Here is a 22,016-nt window from a genome sequence, read left to right as displayed (position 1 = left end):
GGTAGTAATATGGGCCCGGCCGATTAAGTCCCGAAAATCTTTACGCTAAGTTTGGAAGGTTAATTTTTTTTATTTTTTTAACTTTAGGCTTATTTGAGATGTCTCAGTAAATTAAAAAAAAAAAATCAGACTAAGCCCAAACGTGAAGGAGTTTAGACTGAATATTTGAATTTTTTTATTATTAATAAAATAATATAAAAATTGAAAATATTAATTTTAAAAAATAAAAATGAAATAAAATAAAATAAATAAAATAATATTTATGGTATTCCTCCACTGTAAGAGAGAGTTTTTATTAATAAAATTGAGAGGTATCATCCTCCTTTTTTTTTTTTTTTTTTCCTTTTTACAATCTGCCATTATTTTGAAGCACTATTACATTGTGAATCAATTCTTTGTTTGTTTGTTTTTTTTTTTGAAAAAGAATGCTACAGATTAAATTTTTCTCATTTGAAGAAACTTTTCGAAATCTTTTCTTCTGTGCTTTTAAACACACCAACACAGTGGAATTTTGAAATTGAGCTCAGCAAGTCAGAGAGAAGTTAGAATATTTTTCCTTGCTTCGAATATGATTGCGTTGTTATCCTTTAGACATAAATTAATAATTTTTTAAAACAAATGAGAATTAACAGAAACCCACTAATTATAAGCACAAATTTACTATTTAAATTTAATTAATAAAAATTTATAACCTCAAGTAATTTAAAATGAAATCCTTGCAATTTTGATATGAGAAAGTTTTGTATATTAGTAAGAGGGCATAGACTTCATTTCTATTATCAATTTATCAATTACTGATACTTTGTAAAATTGACACATTGAATCTAGCATAAAATGCATACACAAGCGTAAGTATTATCAAAATGTCGGTAACCATATTCTATTGGTGTGAAAAGGAAATAGTCCTTTTTATAAATTATTTTATCTAAAAAGAATGATCATTAGTTCTTTCTTCTAATCTTACCCTTTCACAATTTTCAATATTTAGGAAGTAGTAAAAAGTTAAAGGAAAAAGAAAGTGTTATTAAAAATGATGCATTTAACAAGTAAATTGATAAATTTAATTCTTTTATGGATAATATAAAAAATTTAACCACATTTTTTCAATTTTGATAAGATTGTTAGAAGTGAAAAAAATATATTATCTTTTATCTCTATTATTAGGCACCTCTAATTATTTCATTGAAACCTAGGAGATGTGATAAAGTGATCAACTTTTTCTGAAAAAATAAACTTTTGCCTATATTTAAATGAAAAAAATATTAAATATATATTGTATTCTCTATCATAGTTAATAAATTAAATAATAGTGATATTAAAAAATAATTAATACCTAATAAATATTTTATATTAAAAATTATCAATCTCTTTTACAATATGCTTTTTAGCATTTTGCATATTGCACCTTTGGGCGCTTACAGTTTCAGATTAATTGCAAACTAAAGAGCCACCCACCGAACCTCTGTTCCCCGTTCACAAAGTTGGCAACACTGTTTTAAGACCTAAACTGATCTGGATGGTCGGACTGATTGAATCGTCATTCGTAGGGAAAAAAATGATTTGGTTCTATCATTTAACCCATTATAATGGTTGGCTTGCTTTGACCCAAGCGGTTCTTAAGGCTTGGAGTGGGTGAACCATTTGAACCTGTTTTTTAATAGGAAAAATAGCATTAAGGGCCTTAAAAGTAGAGTTTATTTCACTTAGGGTCTAAGTGAATCTGAAATTGCTCTGCAGGTCTTGAGGCTCCAAGTGCAATAATTCTTTAGAGCAAAAATATTATTTTGCTCTTAATGGACAAAAATGAAATTGAACGCAGAGAAAGAATGACAAACGTGCAGGAATGGGTATTCAGTTGGAGAATGAGAAGATTTTTGTTCTCTAATGGGGAGGAGTAACTTTTGAGGTGCGTAGATTTCAAAATCTCTCCATCTTAAGCGGTACTTTGATGATTTCAAGATCTCAGCTAGAGGTTTTCAGGTTTCTCATAGAAATGAGTTGAGATTTTTACTGTTCTTGCTGTAGAAATGAGAATCATCTGTTGTTGTTGCATAAATCATTTAAGGGTAGAAATAATTTAAGGTTTGTCATTGTTACATGTCAGTTGCTGGTGAAGTGGCGACCGAGATGATCTTTACTCATTTAATATGTAGTAGTTCATTTAATGGAAGCATTTAATGAGGGTTTTATATGAAGTAGTAGGGTGCATATGAGATGGATTTTTTATTACACAAAGTTAAATGTTATATTGTTGAAAATCAAATTTTATTTGTGATTCTACTGCTGATATAAGGGAAAGGTTGCTAAACCATTTTGGCCATAAAAGTTTTAAAGTGAATTAGTTGTTGTACAATAATAATGGTTGACTTGTTTATATTGGAGTTTTACATGTGAATTGAATAAAATATAATCCAATATGAAGAAAATCTTCTGTCAGAAATGTTAGAGTATTTGTTGTACAAAAATAAACTTTGAGTTGTTTTTATTGAACGTTGAGATGTGCATTATGTTAAACCTAGCCTAATGATAAATTGGAATCACATACGTTCAGGTGAGAATATATAAGCTTTGTATTGTGCATAGTGGATATTATGTTCTGCCATGTTTGCCTAACTTGAGTATTCCTTTTGTAAAGCCCAGCCTAATGATAAACTGGAATAATATGGACTTTCAGGTGAGAATATATGAACCTTGTACTGTGCGTAGTGGATATTGTGTTATACATTATTTGCCTATTTGTGCAATTTGTTGAAGAAGCCTAACCTACTTATATAAGCTAAAGGTTGCTGAACCATTAAGTTGGTTCGAGTGAAAATATATGAACTTTGTATTGTGCATAGTAGATATTATGTTATGCCATATTTGCCTAACTTGAGCATTTTATTTGTTAAGCCTAATGTAATGATAAATAGGAATAACAAGGACTTTCAAGTGAGAATATATGAACCTTCTATTGTCCATAGTGGATATTGTGTTATACCTTGTTTGCCTACTTGTGTAATTTGTTAAGGAAGTCTAACCTACTGATAGAAGCTAAAGGTTGCTGAACTATTAAATTGGTTGTAAAAGTTTTAAAGCGGATTAGTTATTGTACAATATAGATGGTTGACTTGTTGATGTTGAATTTTGACATGTGAATTGAATACAATATGACTTCGTGAAGAAAATCTACTGTCAAAGACGTTAGAATATCTGTTATGTGAAAATGAACTTTGAGTTGTTTATGTTGAACTTTGTATTGTGTAAAATAAAAGTTGAGTTTCTATATGTGAACATTTCTCTAGATTAATTTGTTCATTGTAGGTTAATATAAGAGATGAAAAGTAGTTTTAGAGTCTCAATTTTAAGATAAGAAGATTTATCATGTTTAAGATGTGGGAAGGCCGGATACAGTCGCAAGACATGCAAGAATCCTAACCCAATATGAGAAGTAGTCACATTATATTTCTTTGGTATATATAGGCAGCTATAATTATGTATATGGAAGCATTTCCAATTAATATTTTTTAGATAATTGAAAATGATAGATATTTTTTGTTTGTATATAGAAAAGCAATTGTTAGATATTTTAGATACAATGGGTAACTTTTTGTATATATATTAGACTTGAAATATGATGTCAAATTTCATTTGGGTACTTGTTTTAGTACCTAGGCTAGTACCAACATAAAATTCTTATTTGATATAATTGTCCTTATTAATATTAAAAATGCATAGATTTTCTATTATGCATTTGTGGACATTGTCTTGTGCATAGTGGGTGTTTTGTCGTGCATGGTCTACCTAATTTGTCATTTTCTCCAGGCTAGGCCAATGAAATATTAGAAATGCATGGACTTTTCGTTGTGCATGCATGGACATCATCTTATGCATAGTGGGTGTTTTATTATACATGATCTGTGTAGCCATTGCAGTCAAAACCCAAGGCTATTGAATTACTCAAAATTCATGTACTTTTCGTACATAGTGGATATTGTCTTGTACATGATGGAAAGGATGAAACTTGTAGATTTCATTTCCTTTTTGTGCAAATATATATATAATTTCAATTACAAATAAAAACTATTTCCAAATTACAAAAACAAAACGTCTTAAAATATGTATATAATCCAAGTAGAAGAACCTAATTCCACAATCTTATAATTTTTTTTCTCATTTGCCTGTTCCTATAAGTGAAGTGGACGTTCACGGATGACATTGTTGAGATGCTCCACCAACCAGCATAATATGTCACACCTCATGGTCGATAGTTCTTTTGTTGTGTATCTAGGCATGGTAAATAGAGGATGGTCAACATTGACAGTATTGTTTCGGAATTTGAGCCACGTAATAAAATAAATTTCATAATCATCACTGCATAACAAAGGCAATAGAGTGAGATATGAATGAATATTTTGTTCAACAACCTTTAGCTTCTATCAGTAGGTTAGGCTTCCTTAACAAATTGCACAGTAGGCAAACAATGTATAACACAATATCCACTATGGACAATACAAGGTTCATATATTCTCACTTGAAAATTCATATTATTTCAATTTATCATTAGGCTAGGCTTAATAAAAGGAATGCTCAAGTCAGGCAGACATGGCACAACATAATATCCGCACGACACGAAGTTCATATATTCTCACCTGAACGTCATGTGATTCTAATTTATTATTAGGCTAAGCTTAACATAATGCACATCTCAACATTCAACAAAAATGACTCAAAGGTTATTTTTATACAACAAATACTCCAACATTTTTTATAGAAGATTTTGTTCATATTTGATCATATTTTATTTAGTTTATGTGCAAAACTCCAATATAAATAAGTCAACTATCATTATTGTACAACAACTAATCCACTCTAAAACTTTTATGGTCAAAATAGTTCAGCAACTTTTACCTTATATCAACAGTAGAATCACAAATAAAATTTTAATTTAAACAATATAACATTTAACTTTGTACAACAAAAAGTCCATCTTATATGCACCCTATTACCTCATGTAAAACCTCTATTAAATACTTTCATTAAATGAACTACTACATATTAAATGAGTGAAAATCATCTCTGTCACTACTTCACCAGCAATTGACATGCAACAATGACAAACCTTAAATTATTTCTACCCTTAAATGATTTATGCAGCAACAACAAGATGATTCTCATTTCTACAGCAAGAACAGTAAAAATCTCAACTCATTTCTATAGCAAAAACGTGAAAAACTTGAAAACCTATAGTTGAGATCTTGAAATCATCAAAGCACCGCTTAAGATGGAGAGATTTTGAAATCTATGCACCTCGAAAGTAACTCCTCCCCATTAGAGATCAAAAACCTTTTCATTCTCTAGCTGAATACTCGTTCCCGCACGTTTGTCATTCTTTCTCTGCGTTCAATTTCATTTCTATCCATTAAAGGTAAAATAGTATTTTTGCTTTGAAGAAATATTGCACTTGGAACCTTAAGGCTTGCAGAGTAATTTTATATTCATTTAGGTTTTAAGTGAAATAAACTTTATTTTTAAGGCCTTTAATGTCATTTTTCTTTTTAGCTGGGTTTTTAAAATATTGGTTGGCAGGTGTGGCAGGAAACATAACTCCGATCTCGGATTTCAATTTCTAAGAGTACAATGACTGCGTAGTTTCAAATCATTAATAAGATAAACTGCTACATGCCCGACTAGTAGTTGTCTGCATTAATTGAATTTCGTGTAATGTATTTTTTTTTTAACAGAACTCGGCATATATTCTCAACACACTTACTTTCGGGTGAAAATGTTTTTCCATCTTGGCATAGAAGCCGAGACCCAAAATCGTAGTACCAGTATAAATAGTCTGGAACTTAAAGTACTTTGTAATTTTTTATTTTTTTGGTATCATCGTGGTGAAATTACCCTCAAACATTGCCTTGGTTTTCAATTTCAGAGAGTTTATTTTACTATCATTAAAATAAAATAAAATAAAATACAAACGAGAAATAGTTGGCGATTGGCACTGGCACCATCCATCAATTGAATTTTGGGAGAATGTCAATTAAGGACCACTATAGAAAATTACTTTTAGATGGGTTTAAAAATATTTTAAAATTTTAATTTAATTCAGAGGAGAGAAATCAAAAGAATCTTGGCAGAAAAAGATTAAAAATACTTTCACTTGTTATGTAAAATCATTAGTTATTAATTTTCTCACTATATTTATTAATTTATCAATATTATTATAAATTATATTTGTTTGTCAAACAATCAATACATTAGTCATTAATTTGTTAACTTTACTAATTAATTTTACTAATATCAATTGTAAATTGCAAGACCTGTCATTAATCTATAATTGATGTTAGTAAATTATAAAACCTATTAGTAATTTATAACTAATGTTAGTAAATTAATAAATAAAGTTAACAATTTAATAACTAATATTACTGCTTATGATTGAGAAACTAATATCACGTTTTATATAATTATTGACATTTCAACTTATATAATTTACAACTCATATTCATAAATTAATAAGTGAAATAAAAAAAATTAACAATTAATAATTTTGCATAATAAGTAAAGAGTTTTTTGGTATTTTCACTGTCTATAAATAAAGTAGGACAATAAATAAGCAAGGTGAGAAAATTTTGATATTAATTTGAATTAGTAAAAATTTATTATTTTTTTCAAAAATTTAATATTAAATCGGTATCCTTAACCATAGTGTAATTTCAAAAATTTAAGTAAGTTTGGCCAAGAGATTTTCATTGAAATTCTCCTTTAAATCTATCTGAATGTTTATTTGATTTGAACTTGAATATAAGGTATCATTCTCTCTTGTTTTCTATATTTATTTTTTCCATAGTACCCCTATTTATTGATATATTTTTACCTTTGGACATTAAATTTTAATCATTAAATGGTATGAGTGTTAAAAAAAAAGGGTCAAAAAGCCTCAACATATTACTCTCTCCTATCATTGTATTTGTCTTTTCCCAAAAAAATTAATTTGTTTCATATTACAAGTTTTTTTAACAATTCTAAAACAATATTTAATAAGACTTATCATGTTTTATCTTTAGAATAGTTCACTACCAGTATTTATTTTTATAATGTTTTTAGAGTAATTAAACGAGGAAAAAATTTGATAAAATATATCATATTTTTATACGTTTGTTACAATTTTTAGTGGGCGCACAATAACTTTAAATAACAAACAACAGCAGAGATATAATTGCAAATAACCAACTTACTTATTTTTTCTTTTAAGTTTACGAATTAGTTAGAACTTAAAGGTAAGTTATATTTAAAACAAATGAAAGTACATGTTCCCTCCTATTATATAGAAGTGACTTTTTAGAAAGAGTTCATAGTTCTTTTTATTATCCCTCCATTCAATATGATATGGCATCTTTAGACAAATTAGATCTTAATAAGTTAGTTAATTATTTTTAGAAATGACATGCACTTTTCATATTCACCTTATTTAATAGGGTGTATCAATTAGAAAATCTTACACTTCCTAATTAAGGGTTTTGAAAAAAAAAATAGCATTAATTGCATTTTAAAAAATAGCATTAATTGCATTTTAAAAGGCCCAAGATTTTTTTTTTAACATTTCACCTTAAAAACATATACTCCCTCTATTAAAAAATATAAGACATTTTTAACCTAATCTCACTCCCAATAAAGTAGTTACCTTTTTTCAAACTAACCATATCTTTTCATGTTTACCTCTATTAAATACCTAACAATAAATATAAGTTATTATCAATAAAGGTATTTTTTAAAAAAAAAGGTAATAATTACACTTCAAAAGATTAAAAATGCCTTACATTTTTTAACATCCAATTCCTCAAAAAATACCTTATATTTTTAAATAATGAAAGTATATGTCTAATATTTTTAAATGGAGAGAGTAAGTTATTTCGCACAAGATGATAAAAAAGTTATTTTGCATAAAAAGATTGAACATTAATTAATTTCTTTTGATTTTACCCTTTCACAATTTTAAATAACTAAGTAGATAGTAGTGAAAAGTTGGGAAAATATCAGTAAAGAACCATTAGAGGAAATTTCTATCGGTCAATGATCAATAGATTTTAATAACACTTATTCTAAATTAATAATACTTTATTCAGGCTTTAACAAGTTAAACAAAAATGAATAGGATGTGCATAATTGTACAGTTAGTTTTTCATCAACATGTATTCATTTGGATTTTAACAATAATTCATTCAAAGTTAACAATAATTCATTTAGGTTTTAACAAATTAGAAAAACAAAAGATGAAATGAGCTTAATTGTATAAGTGTCAGTTTTTTATCAACAAGTATCTATTCCTATTTTATATTAACAACAACTCATTCAAATTTAATAATAATTCATTCAAGTTTTAAACAGTTAAAATAACGGATGAGATGGGTTTAATCATATAAGTGTTAGTCCTTTATTAACATGTTATATTTATGTTTCACAACAATTCATTCAAAATTAATAACAATCTATTTAGGTTTTAATAAATTAGAAAATTGATATGATGTACTTAATTGTACATGTTAATCTTTTATTAACGAGTATTCATTGAATTTTAATAACTTATTCAAAGTTAACAACAATACATTCAAACATTTAACAAATAAAATGTATGAAGTTTTTAAAACTCTTAATTTGTGATTGTTCATGTCAGATTAGCTAGTAACATTAGTAAAATAATAAATTCAAGAATTAACAACACACCATTATATTATAATATATAAGTAGCTAGAAATTTAGTTTTCTACTTATATTTTTTTTTTTGTCACATATAATTGAAAGGTTTGGTGGCGCCTAATGGCCACTGGCCACCAAACTTTTTAGGTGGCTAAGGAGCCATAAGATTAAATCCTCCCTTAATTGCCTTTACTAATTATTTTGAATAAAAGTGTTGTTGGTATTAAAGCTTTGATGATTGGCTGCTTGCAACCCTGTCGGTGGTAGGGGCTTTGGTGACCTATTCGCTGCTAAGGGTTCTGATGGTGGTTTAGTGGTCACCGCCAATGATAGTAAGGTGGCTTTTTTATTTTAAACTTTATAGGCAATTTGGTTATCTCACATAAAAAATTAATATTAGTCAAAAAGTAAGAAATTACAGTGTAATTTTAAAATCTATTTATCTTTAATTGATATAAATTTTATCTAGTAGTCCTTGATTGTTATTTTTTCTAAAAAGTTAAAGGGGAGAGAAAGTGTTTTTAAAATAATGTATTTAAGCAAGGTAAATTGATAAATTTCTTTTTCTTTTAAGATAACATTGATAATATAACTGTGCCTTCTTGATTTTGATATGTTAGTTTGAAATAATTTATAAATAAGACTTAAAAAAAAATGCTATCTCATATTCTTATTATTAGGCCCCTACAATCACGCCATTGAAACAAGAAGATATGATTAAATTATTTAACTTTGTTTGAAAGAAGTATGATCACCTCAGTGGAACCTTTAATTTTGTCTATATTTAAATAAAAATTTTAAATTTATATTATATTTTATTTTATTATTAATAGTTTAAATATAAATAATATTAAAAAAATGTAGTTAATATCTCACAAAATATTTTATATTAAGAGCCATCATTTTTTTTTTTGAAAAAAGATGCTTTATAATCGGACGGCAGGAGGGAGAACTATATTTTTGCATATTGTACCTCCGGTTTCAGTTTCAGATTAACTGCAAATTAAAGAACCAACCAATTCATTCAGTGAATAGTGATGAAATGCTTCATCAATCTGTCCCTCGTTCACAAGTAACTGGCTGGCATGGCCACATTACTCCCATGTCGGATATTCAATTTCTAGGAGGATGTAGTTTCAAATCATCATTAATAAGATAAACTACCACATAACAGACTAGTAGATGTCTGCATTAATTACAGAACTCGGTCTATATTCTTGACACCTTCTTTCAGGTAAAGTTTTTTTTTTTTTGGTGGTAGAACGACAGTCAAATTTTAAAGAGATCAATTAATTTAAATTAAATTTTAATCAATTTTAAAATGCTAATAAAATAGTTTGATTTTTTAAATATAATAAGTTTAATAGCTTTAAAAATTTACAAATTCAATTTTTAATTTTATAATTTTATTGTCATAAATTTATTACTTATTTTTTAAATTTTAATAGGATTAAAAAATTAAAAATAGGTAATAGAGAAATAAAAAATAAACAATAGACAATAGAGCTATTTAGATTTAATATTTTTCAACATTAACTATGAACATTTATATTCTCAATTAAAATTTAGAAAATAATTTGTAAATGTATTGTAATAAAGTTATAAAATTAAGAATTAAATTTATAAATTTTTAAATTAATTAAAATTAATACTTCTCAATATTAAAAAGTAACATTTTTGTATCTAGTTAAAATTTAAAAATAAATTATAAATTCATTACAACAAAATTATAAAATTAATAAAAAAAAAATAATCATTTAGTCCTTATAATTTTGACCTAATTGTAACTCAGTCTCTCAACTTTAACTCATTTTAACTTAGTCTTTGAAGTTTTAACTTACTTATAAATCAACTCTTGAACTTTGTCTCTTGTAATTTAGTCCATAAAGTTTTAACCTCTTAAATATTAATCCCTATATTTTAAAAATAAAATTATAAAGATTAAAAATATTTTAAAATTTATTACTAATATTTTAAATTATTAAATCCTTTTAATCTTTATAAATATTATAAATATCACAAGTTTAAAATATTTTTAATCTTTATAATTTTATTTCTTAAAATATAGAAATCAATATTTAAGAAGTTAAAACTTCAAATACTAATTTGTAAAAAGTAAAGTTCAAGGAATAATTTATAAGCGAGTTAAAACTTTAGAGACAGAGTTACAACGAGTCAAAATTAAAAAATTAAGTTACAATTGAATCAAAACTATGAGGATCAAATAATTAATTTTTTTAAATTAATATCCAAACTTGTGAATCTCTGAGTGAAACTTATTACTGCTAAAAGACTAAAAGACTTTGTTAATGCACTGAAATTAATTAAGGCTTAAGCTAAATTAATTAATCCTTTTAGAATTTAATTGTCATTCTTCCAAATTTTTTGTATCTTGGTATAGAAAATGAGATCTAAAATCGTAGTACCATTATAAAAAGTTTGGAACTTAAGGTACTTGGTAAATTACCCTCAAACATTATCTCGGGTTTCAATTTCAGAGAGTTTTAGTTTACTATCATTAAAATAAAATAAGATAAGGCACAAACAAAGTAGTAGTTGCCGCGCCACTGGCAGTTGGCACCATCTATTTTACTTTTGAGAAGTCTTTATAGAAAAGTAAATTCGCATGTACGATCACAAAGCAAAAGCAGTATCTCGGAATTCAATTCAAGAGTAATTTCTTGAACCACCCTAAGTGAGACTTTCTTCTATATAAACCACTCGCCGTGAAAAGCGTTCACCATCCTCACTTTCTTCCTTCGTTCTCTTTATACCTTCTGCAGGCTCTTACTGAAAAAACATGGCTGAGCTGGTGGCTGGAGCGTTTCTGTCCTCTTCCCTTCAGGTGGCGTGTGAGAGATTGGCTTCTCGTGAACTTCTTGACTTCTTCCATGGGAGAAAGCTCGAGGATGGCTCGCTGACAAAGCTGCGTGTTGTCCTTCTGTCCGTGAATCAGGTTATTGAAGATGCAGAGGAAACGCAGTATCAAAATCATAACGTGAAGCAGTGGCTTGACGAGCTCAGGGACGAAGTGTTCAAGGCTGAAGACTTGATCGATGAGATTGCTACTGAGGCATTGCGACAGAAACTAGATGTTGAATCACAGACTGTGACCGGCAAGGTACGATGCTGCTTTCTGCTTTCATTAATCAACCGCTGTTTGAAAAGAACATAGAGTCAAGGATCGAGAATGTGCTTGAGAATCTAGAATATCTCAAGCAAAATGAGATACCTGGATTGAGGCAAGACCCTCCTGCTGGCACTCCGCAAGGAGTGAACAGGAAAGGGCCCCACAGATTGCCAACAACATCTTTAATAGATGAATCCAATGTGTACGGGAGAGATGTTGATCGAGAGAAAATAATAGAGATTTTATTGTCACATAACATGAATGAGAATAATCAGCGGCAGCGGCATGTGGACGTGATAGCTATTGTGGGTATGGGTGGGTTAGGTAAAACAACCCTTGCGCGACTGGTCTTTGATGACAAAAACATGAAGGATCAGTTTGAGAAAAGAGCTTGGATTTGTATTTCTGAAAGTTTTGATCACATTCAAGCTACCAAAGCAATTCTCAAAGAACTTGATTGTCCTCCAATTGACCTATCAGATAATTTTGATGATATTCAACAGAAATTAAAAGAGAAATTGATGGGTAAGAAATTTTTTCTCGTTCTTGATGATGTCTGGAACGAGAATCATCAAATTTGGGAGGTCTTCCGAGCTCCCTTCAACCATGTTGCTTTGGGGAGTAAAATTATTGTAACAACACGTAGTAAAAGGGTAGCAGAGGTCATGCACTCTACCCATGTATATGATTTGAAGCCATTACAACATGATGATTGTTGGAATTTATTTGCAAAGTACGCATTTAATGATCAGCATCATGTTGCTGATCAAAATCTTGTAGAAATTGGTGAAGACATCGTCAAGAAGTGTGGAGGATTGCCTCTGGCAATAAAATCAATGGGATGCCTTTTGTACACAAAATCTCCTCAAGATTGGGAGAAGATTTTGAAGAGTAATTTTTGGGATTTGTCAGAGGATGATAGCAATATAATCCCATCTTTAAGATTGAGCTACCATTATCTACCTTCAAATCATAAGCGTTGTTTTGCTTATTGTTCTATCTTTCCTAAAGATTATAACATTGACAAGAATGTCCTTATCCAATTATGGATGGCAGAGGGCTTGTTGCATTCTAGTAATGAAACAAGAGAATGAAATTTTCAATTTTTTGGAGTCAAGATCATTTTTGGAACCATCAAAAGAAGGTGGTAATTTCTTCATGATGCATGACCTTTTGAATGACTTGGCAAAATCTGTAATGGGAGAGTTCTCTTTACATCTAGAAGGTGATCAGGCACATGAAATTCCAGCAAAAACGCGTTACCTTTCACAGGTAGCAAATATAGAGAATTTTGATGTTATTTTCACGTGCCAAGAACTGCATAACTTTCTTAACTTTAGAGATGATTTTGTTTTTCAAATAAACGACGGTATGCTATCTAGATTTTCTCGTCTTAAGTGTTTGCGTGCATTATCTTTGGCAAAAAATAAGGAGATTACAAGGTTAAGTAATGATATCACCAATTTAAAGCACTTGCGTTATTTAGATCTGTCAAATACTAGCATTGAAAGGTTGCCAAATTCAATGTGCTTGATGATCAACCTACAAACATTGAAATTGCAATATTGCTTTAATTTGAGAATGTTGCTGCCAAAGTTACACAAATTGATCAACTTACGTCATCTGGACTTGAAAGATAGTGGTATAATAAAGATGCCCAAACATATGGGAAAGTTGAAGCATCTCCGAACAATGACACACTTTTTTGTGAGAAAAGATAAAGGTTTTGGTTTAAATGAAATAGGAGCCTTGAACCATTTAAGGGGCACATTAAACATTTTAGATCTTGCGGATGAATGTGATCTTAATACAGTGGGAAAAGCAAAATTGAAAGAGAAGTGTTTGGATAAATTGAATTTAAGTTGGGGACGAGTGGTAAGCCGTGAAATGGCACAAAAACAAGAGCAAGTATTGGAGGCTTTGGAGCCAAATTGTAGCTTAAAAGAGCTCACTGTTACATGGTATGGGGGTGCTCAGTTTCCGAAGTGGCTTGTTGATCCTCATTTATCCAATTTAGTGTCTTTACGTTTGGCATATTGTACAAACTGTGAGAGCTTGCCAATGCTAGGGCAACTACCTTTCCTCAAGAGACTCGAAATTGAGGGATTTGATGGAATAAAGGTGATCGGCCAAGAGTTTTATGGGAATGCCTCCTCAAGTGCTCCATTTCAATCTCTTACATATTTAAGTTTTGTAGAGTTGAAAGAATGGGAAGAATGGGATGAGGGTGCCAGTTTCCCATGCCTTGAAGAACTTTGCTTACTTGGTTGCTTAAAATTGACAACGTCCCTACCTCAGCACCTTCCTTCTTTGAAAAAAACTAGATATTCATTCTTGCCTAAATCTGGAGACTTCACTTCCTAAGTCCTCTGTCCTCAAAGAGATAGTTTTAGACAAGTGTGAGAAGATTTCTATGAAGCACATGCCGACATGGAGCTCCACAGAAATGCTTCCACCTCTTCATGGCCTAACTTTAGACAGTTGTCTAGATATGGAATCACTTCCCCAAGGAGGTTTGCTTTCACATCTACATCGTCTTGACATTTTGAACTGCCCAAAAGTGATTGCTTCTCGCAAGGATTGGGGTTTGCATGGGCTGCTATATTTGAAAGAACTTGTAGTTAGTGATGACTTTGAAGATGTGCAATCCTTCCCAGAGGAAGGACTGCTGCCACCCAATCTCCACTCTCTTTCATTTTACGAATGCTCATATTTAAAAACGATAAATTACAGGGGCCTTCTCCACCTCCATTCTCTTACATCCTTAGAGTTTTCTAGCTGCCAAAGTCTAAGCTTCCAAGACATGCCAGAGCAAGGCTTACCCAGATCCCTGTTCCATTTATATATTTATGATTGTCCATTGCTTAAGCAGCGGTGTGAAAGGGAGACAGGACCAGATTGGCCCAAAATTTCTCACATCCCTCACATCGAAATATGATAAACAACAGCACATATGTAATTCTCTATTTAAAGGTACGTTTTGTAAATTACATCCATGTATTTTTGTATCTGGTAATTTTAATTTCCTGCCTTCATCTATTCACTCAACAACTTCTAGCTTATCTGGTAATTTTTTTGTCCATAACACAAGACAACAATTTCGCTCTAGAAACTTGCTGCGCTTTTCAATCAAGCATTTTCTAATAGCAAAGGCTCATGAGAACTGCTTCATAACTTCACATGTTGCTGAAGTTGTTTTCTCTACATTTGATCTGCATGTTTAGAATTCATCATACTCCCTCATTTTCTGTCGAAAAGTCCCATTCAATTTTCCCTCACAATTAAATATAAAAAATAATAATTTGCAGAGACCTCTCTTCTCTTGGGAACATTGCCTGAAGGCTTCAAGGTATTTCGTCAAAGAGAGGACGAAGGACCGCACCCTATTTTAAGCAGAAATAGCAAGCTGTTCTGTTGTATTGGTAATTGATTCTTCTCAAAATGTTGTTTTGCATTACTTTAATTTCCTGATGCTTAAACATTTTATCTGTCGTTTTTTAAATAGATTATGTTAATTCTATAAGTAAGCAAGTGCGCCTGTTAGTTCATGAAGAATTGAATCATATTAAAGTATGGTTGTTCTGGCTCAATTCCAGTTCACATGTTCCTGCAAGTATACATCCGTGAATGTTGTTTTAATTTGGACGCACAATAAAATGATTTCTTCCATATACATGTCCGTATTTTAGCTCATCGAAAAATGCAAATATATTAATTATCTTCGTTTATCATTCGGATGAGAACACGCCTCACTTAACGTTGGACTCAAGGTTTCAGTATTTGTTTTCTTGAGAGAGAGAGAGAGCGGGCGCATATATATGTATGTGTGTGCATATATATATCAACACAGACACTGATTATGAGAACAAACCAAGCTTTTTTAATTATTATTTTGGGGGTGTTAATTAGACCAGATTTTTCAAAATTCAATATATGTTGGTGGAGGCACATCAATACTGGTTTTTAAGGCTATAAAGGTCATTCTGGTCAAACACTGAGGCTTTACACATGATTGGAATGCATACATCAAGTTCTCTCATGCATGGCCTTTTACATATTACTCAACAAAATGCTGATATTGATTTCCCTTTTTAATATTTTATCTTATCTTTAAATATATTCCTATCTATAAAAAAAGAATAAAAAAGTCTTTTCTATTCCTGTCTTCTCTTCCATATGCTAAAGTCAATCTCTCCTCTTACAACAAATGCATAGTAATTGCGTGCCTTTATTAATTGTTATTTTATTTTTTTAAGAGAAATAACATCGAAAGATTTTTCTTCAGCCTAATCTTGCATTAGTTTGAGATTTCAAAGCCTACATTCAATTTGCAAATTCGAAGAGCTACTTCGTGAAGGTACTTCCTATACCTACATTATTCTCATTGACCTAAATCTTCTCGAATTTCCATTTCTTTTCTCTGGTTATATATATATATATATATATAGTGTGTAGAATTATTAATAATTAAATAAACAATGTTTTGCAGAGGCAACACTTGAAAACATCCCCTGAAGGCCCCATATGTATGTATCTCCTTATTCTCACTCTCACCAATGCTGCGTCACTTGAATTGCACATGGACTCATTAGTTGATTTTTTTTGGAACATAAACAGGTTTTAGTGGTTATAGTATGTGTTAATATATATATATATATATATATATATTTATCTTATGAGGCAGTGGCCTGCTCAAAACATATCAATTATATTATCACTTCTTAGTGCAATTCATAATATGTCTCAACTAGGCTCTATTTGGTATTCTCATGACCCTCCTTCCTTATTTGATAATATATATTGGTGTAATTATTATTGATTTAGTGTTTTAACTTTTCTTTGAATTGTCAATTACTTTAGCAATGGTTCTCCAAGAGAGACAGGGCAAGATTAATCAACTCTCACATTGTTATGTTGGCTTCATTTATATATGAAAAAAGAAATAGTATTTTACTGACACCTCACAGAAATGAATGACTCATCCGGATGTTGAAGATGCTGATCTTTAGTGATATATTGAAGCTATACTAGTCTAGATTCATTTGAAAGAATTACATGCCCTGTTTTTCTTCTATGCATATTCAGGAAAAAGCACAATCAAATATATTATTTTTTTATTAAATATTCAATTGAGAACATATCCCATTTGATGTTTAACAATGAATCTTCCTTGAAATTAAGGATTTTCGTTTGCAGGGCGGCTAGTAGATTTTCAAACAGTTTGAAGAAGGGAGCATCTTAGAGAAATGAGTGGAAGAATGAATTAGAAGTGTAAACTAAATAATTAAATGAAGAAGAAATTTGGTGAGGAAGCATCCTCCTTTCAAATTTGTTATTGGGATAAGATTTGTTTCTCCCAGATTACAACTCTAGTTTTTGTTTGGCATATAGAATAATAACTTGGAAGCCTTCGCATCATGACTATTACAAGAAAAGAAGTTAGTTGATGAGCATCAACTCAACAAAGGAATGAGAAAGAAAAAAATGTGAATTTTTCAGAAATTTCAACAATGTCAATAGTCAAAAGGTACATGACTATACATCGGAAGAGTCTCCTTGTTGTTAGAAGGCAAAATAGATTTTTAGTGAGTTGGTATTTTTTTTTTTTTCTATTCTACTTCTGTTTTTAGTTTTTATAATCTTTTTCTTTTATCTTATTGTAAGACTAAAAATTTTATAAATTAGAATTGTGTTTCTATGAATCGTGGTCATGAAGTTAGAGGTTAGGTGTATAGATAGAAGGATCCTAAGTTGTGGCTTGTACATTTTTTTTTTCTTTTTTTTTCAATATTTAATGTAACCACGGTATTCCTCCGCCATAAGTGAGGGTTTATTAATAAAATTTAGAGGCACTGTCCTCTTTCCTTTAGTGACACGATTAAGTAGAAAATAAGGTTTCCTTATTTAAAGTATATTCCATTTCTTCAAATCACCAATTGTCATATGCATTATGCATTATGAAGTGTACCTAATGCCACATGGATAATAGTTTAATGGTAATTCCTGACTTATTTGCAACTGCTATGAGATTGAGAAGCATAGAAAACAATATCATCTAAAATTGGTTCTTTTATACTCACATATTCTAACACATCACATACAATGAAACATAGGATATGTTTGGTTTCTAGTTTTAAAATTATTTTCTATTTTTAATAATAAAAAATTGAAAAAATTGTTTGGATTAGAGTTTTTGATTTAATTGTTTTCAAAATTATTTTCATTTTATATTTTTAAAACAAAAAATGGAAACATCTTAAAGTTATTTCATTTTATTTTTCTTGTTTTAAAAACGCACTAAATTTGATTACTAGAAAATATCATTAGTTTAACAAATTTCTATCATAAATCACTACCATTAACTACCTACAATCATTACTATTGATACATTTTTTTAATTTTAAAACTGTTTTTAAATTAATATAGTCAAGCATATTTTTCATTTTGTTCTGTTTTAAAAAATAATTATAAAAAATATATTACAAAACATTTTTAAAAACAAAAAATGAGACAGAATTCAAACATGCCCATGTTATCTTTAGATGCTCTTCAAATGAGAGCATGTCTCACTCGGTGTTTTAAACAGTCTAGTTTCTTGGAGCTAAAGGTTTCAATATTTGTCTTCTTAAGCATATCTAAACTAGGGGGAAATGAAGGAGGATGATCATTTCAAGTACCTGTTCAGCATCCACTCGTCTTCTAAAGCATGCGGACACATATAATAATTCATATAATATTAGCTGTAATTAGTAATTAGCAATGGATTGCTCAGTTTGCATGAACTTCAAAATGAACGAGACAACATACCTGTGATTGTGCCACTTTGATATAAATTTTCTATCTGACATATTTATTTAAGAATTAATATCCATTTAAATATGTCTAATTATAACCTTGATTTGTCTCAAGCAACTTATTTTAATTGAGTGTTTAGAAATTTAATACATGAAATTTAATACACATTCCTAGTTTGATTCCTGTTTAAAAGGGTATAAGGTTGCTTAAGTTTTCACATTCTTAAAATTAATATTGAGGAAGACTATTTTAAAATTTGCATATAAAAGAATTTTGTACACTTCCGCCATGAATGACTCTAAGGATACTAAAATATACGTTAGTCCTTGATCTAGATTTTACTTCGTGTACCCCTTGGTAAATACTTGCAAAATACTAGCAAGAAAATACTAAGATCATTTTAAAAAATTCTTGTATGCTGAAAGGTATATGACACCTAATGTTGGTTGTTAAAAAAATTGATCCTCTTTTAAATTTGTGACTATGAGGATTTAGAATGTTCATTCTATGTATTTCATAATATAGAGAGGAGCTATCTTGTAAAAATGAGTGTATTATAGACTTTCATAGCTACCTCAATTTAGAATGTGGAATATATATATATATATATATATAATTATATTCACTTGTTGTAAAGCCTTTTATTAGGTTATATAATTGAGGATAGTATTATTGGACATTTATTTTGTTATTCCTCTAACTATTAATGTGATATTTTGTCTACCTTGAACTTCTCTCAAAGATTTTGTTGGAGAAAAATATAGACACTCAAACTTATCTGATTCACTTCTGTGGTAAATGTATGTTTATGCATGTAAAAGACCAAAGGCTTACCCATGTAAGTGTTATTGATCTTTTTGATATAGCCTTGATTCAATGAGAGTTTGAGTTGTGTCCTTTAAAAGATATTTGATGGTTTAAGGCTATTTTGCTATTATGCTTAGTTCTTGTTTAAAAAACAATGAGATGCTTTATATCATTTATTTTTTTCATAGGATTCAATGATTTGTGTTTATGCATCCTGTATCACTTGTTTCCTCTCGGGATTTAGTGATCTTGTATTTTTTCTCTATTGAGTTTCAATCTAGGTTCAGAGATTTATGGTGCCTTGTATCATTTGTCTCCCCATATGATTCAATCATTTGTATTAGAGCACCTTGTGTCACTTATTTTCCTTTATGATTAAATGACTTTGTGTTGTTTCTTTACTGAGTTGTGGTAAAAAAACCTATTCTATGTTTAGTTCAATGAGATGCATCTATATCATTTGTATCCCCATAAAATTCAATGATTTTATTGTGGTACACTATATATGTCACTTGTTTTCCCATAAAAATCAGTGATCTTATGTTGTTATCTCACTGAATTGTATTTGGAATGAGAAAAATTTCATATTCTATTCAATTCAGATTATGAGACATTATATCACTTGTTTTCTCATAGGATCCAGTGATTTTGTAAAGTTTCATTTTTTAAATTTTGTTTGTGACTTGTTTATACAACTTGCGTAATTAATGTAATCCAAGTGGGAGATTGTTGGAGTATTTATTTATAAATTTACATTAATTAATAAGTCCAAACATATTGGCTTTTATGATCTTATGTGGACCATAATAGGTGGATCACACAAGTGAATCTAATGGGTAAAGGCTTAACGTACAACCTTGTAAATGTCAATTATTCCTTATCTTTTAACTAACTGAATTAAAGATAATAAAATATAATTAATTAATTTATTATTATAGTGGTTATTAATCTAGTCTATATATATTAATCAGTCAATAACCACAAAACACGATAGTTTTCACTTTCTTTATTGTCTTTAAACTCTCTACAAACTATAGGATTTAGTGGATTGTGCTTTTATCTATACTTAAGGTAATCGAGTTATTATAATCGATTATGAATTCTTTAAGTATGTATATTATTTTATTTAAATTTTATTTAATTTATATAAATTGAAATATTAAAGTTTATATATTTTTTATTGAGAACTATCAATGTTTTTAAAACGATATTTTATAATCGGAAGACAGGACGGAGTACAGTATTTTTGCATATTGTACATCCAGTTTCCGTTTCAGATTAATTGCAAATTAAAGAACCAACCAACCCGGCGGTGAGAGGCTGCATCAATCCGTCCCTCGTTCGCAAAGTTAGCAGGCGTGGCCACATTACTCCAATGTCGGATATTCTATTTCTAACAGTACAATGAGTAGATAGTTTCAAATCATTAATAATAGGATAACTGCTCCATGCCAGACTAGTAGTTGTCTGCATTAATTGCATTTCGTGCAAAAGTGTTTTCTTTTACAGAACTCGGTCTATATTCTTGACACAATTTCTTCTTGATAAAATTTTTTGGGAGCATTATATGCAGGATTCCTACCAAAAAAAATTTAATTGTTATAAAGTTTATCAACGATTCAACTAAAATTATTAACTTTATAATAAATAATTTTTTTATGTAAGACTTTAATAAAATTTTTAAAAAAATATTTTTATGATTATTAACTTTATGATAATTATTTTTTTATATAAGTCTTCAATATAATTTTTTTAAAAAATATTTTTATGAGAATGACAAGTTTTAAAAAAAATTGATTAATTTAAATTAAATTTTAATAAATTTTAAAGTGCTAACAAAGTTCTTTAATTTTTAGTGGCAATAAATTTAATAGCTTCAGATATTTGCAAGTTTAGTTTTAATTTTATAATTTTATTGTAATGAATTTAAAATTTATTTTTTAAATTTTCATAGGATTGAAAAATAAATAATAAACAATAGATAATAGAGTTATTTAGACTTAATATTTTTCAACATCAATGATGAACATTTGTATTCTTAATTAAAATTTAAAAAATAAGTTATAAATACATCAAAAAGAAGTTGCAAAATCAAGAGTTGAATTTACATATTAGTGGAATGATTAAATTTAATGCTTTTCAAGATCAAAGATGAAGATTTGTGTAATTAGTTAAACTTTTAAAAATAAATTATAAATTTATTACAAAAAATTGTAAAATTAATATCCAAACTTGCAAATTTATAGAGTTGTGAAACTTATTAATACAAAAAGATTAAGACTTTGTTAGTATATTAAAATTACTTGAGACTTAATTTAAATTAATAAATCTCATCTTTTACAATTTAACTGTCATTCTTTGAATTCTTTTGATCTTGGCATGAAAATTGAGATCCAAAATCGTAGCATTAGTATAAAAAGACTGGAACTTAAGGTACTTGGTAAATTGCCCTTAAACATTATATTGGGTTTCTATTTCAGAGAGTTTTAATTTACTATCATTCAAATAAAATAAAATAATGACAATAAAATTCTATTAAAATACATAAATGACAATCATGTTCTTTAAAATAACATAATTCCTCTCAAATCTCTATGTACCTTTC

The 22,016-nt window shown here is 29.0% G+C and overlaps 2 protein-coding genes and 1 long non-coding RNA gene across 3 annotated transcripts; all 3 read left to right on the top strand.

Moving 5' to 3' along the window:
- Positions 1-11,479: 11,479 nt before the first annotated feature.
- LOC129316677 (putative disease resistance RPP13-like protein 1) lies at positions 11,480-12,903 on the top strand. The gene is made up of 2 exons (XM_054961075.1): positions 11,480-11,800; positions 11,848-12,903. The coding sequence occupies exons 1-2, from the start codon at positions 11,480-11,482 to the stop codon at positions 12,901-12,903; spliced, it is 1,377 nt and encodes a 458-aa protein (XP_054817050.1).
- A 103-nt stretch (positions 12,904-13,006) lies between these two features.
- LOC129316676 (putative disease resistance RPP13-like protein 1) lies at positions 13,007-14,173 on the top strand. Its single transcript, XM_054961074.1, has one exon. It carries the CDS (start codon positions 13,007-13,009, stop codon positions 14,171-14,173), a length of 1,167 nt encoding a protein of 388 aa, XP_054817049.1.
- Positions 14,174-15,964: 1,791 nt separating this feature from the next.
- Positions 15,965-17,588, top strand: LOC129314913 (uncharacterized). Its single transcript, XR_008594322.1, has 3 exons — positions 15,965-16,166; positions 16,299-16,335; positions 17,006-17,588. It is a non-coding gene; the product is annotated as an uncharacterized LOC129314913 (long non-coding RNA).
- Positions 17,589-22,016: the final 4,428 nt, after the last annotated feature.

Source organism: Prosopis cineraria, unplaced genomic scaffold (genome assembly GCF_029017545.1).
Source record: "Prosopis cineraria cultivar Desert tree isolate PC_DT_omini unplaced genomic scaffold, ASM2901754v1 PC7, whole genome shotgun sequence".
NCBI classification, from domain to species: Eukaryota; Viridiplantae; Streptophyta; class Magnoliopsida; order Fabales; family Fabaceae; genus Prosopis; species Prosopis cineraria.
This window is presented reverse-complemented; position numbering and strand designations above follow the sequence as displayed.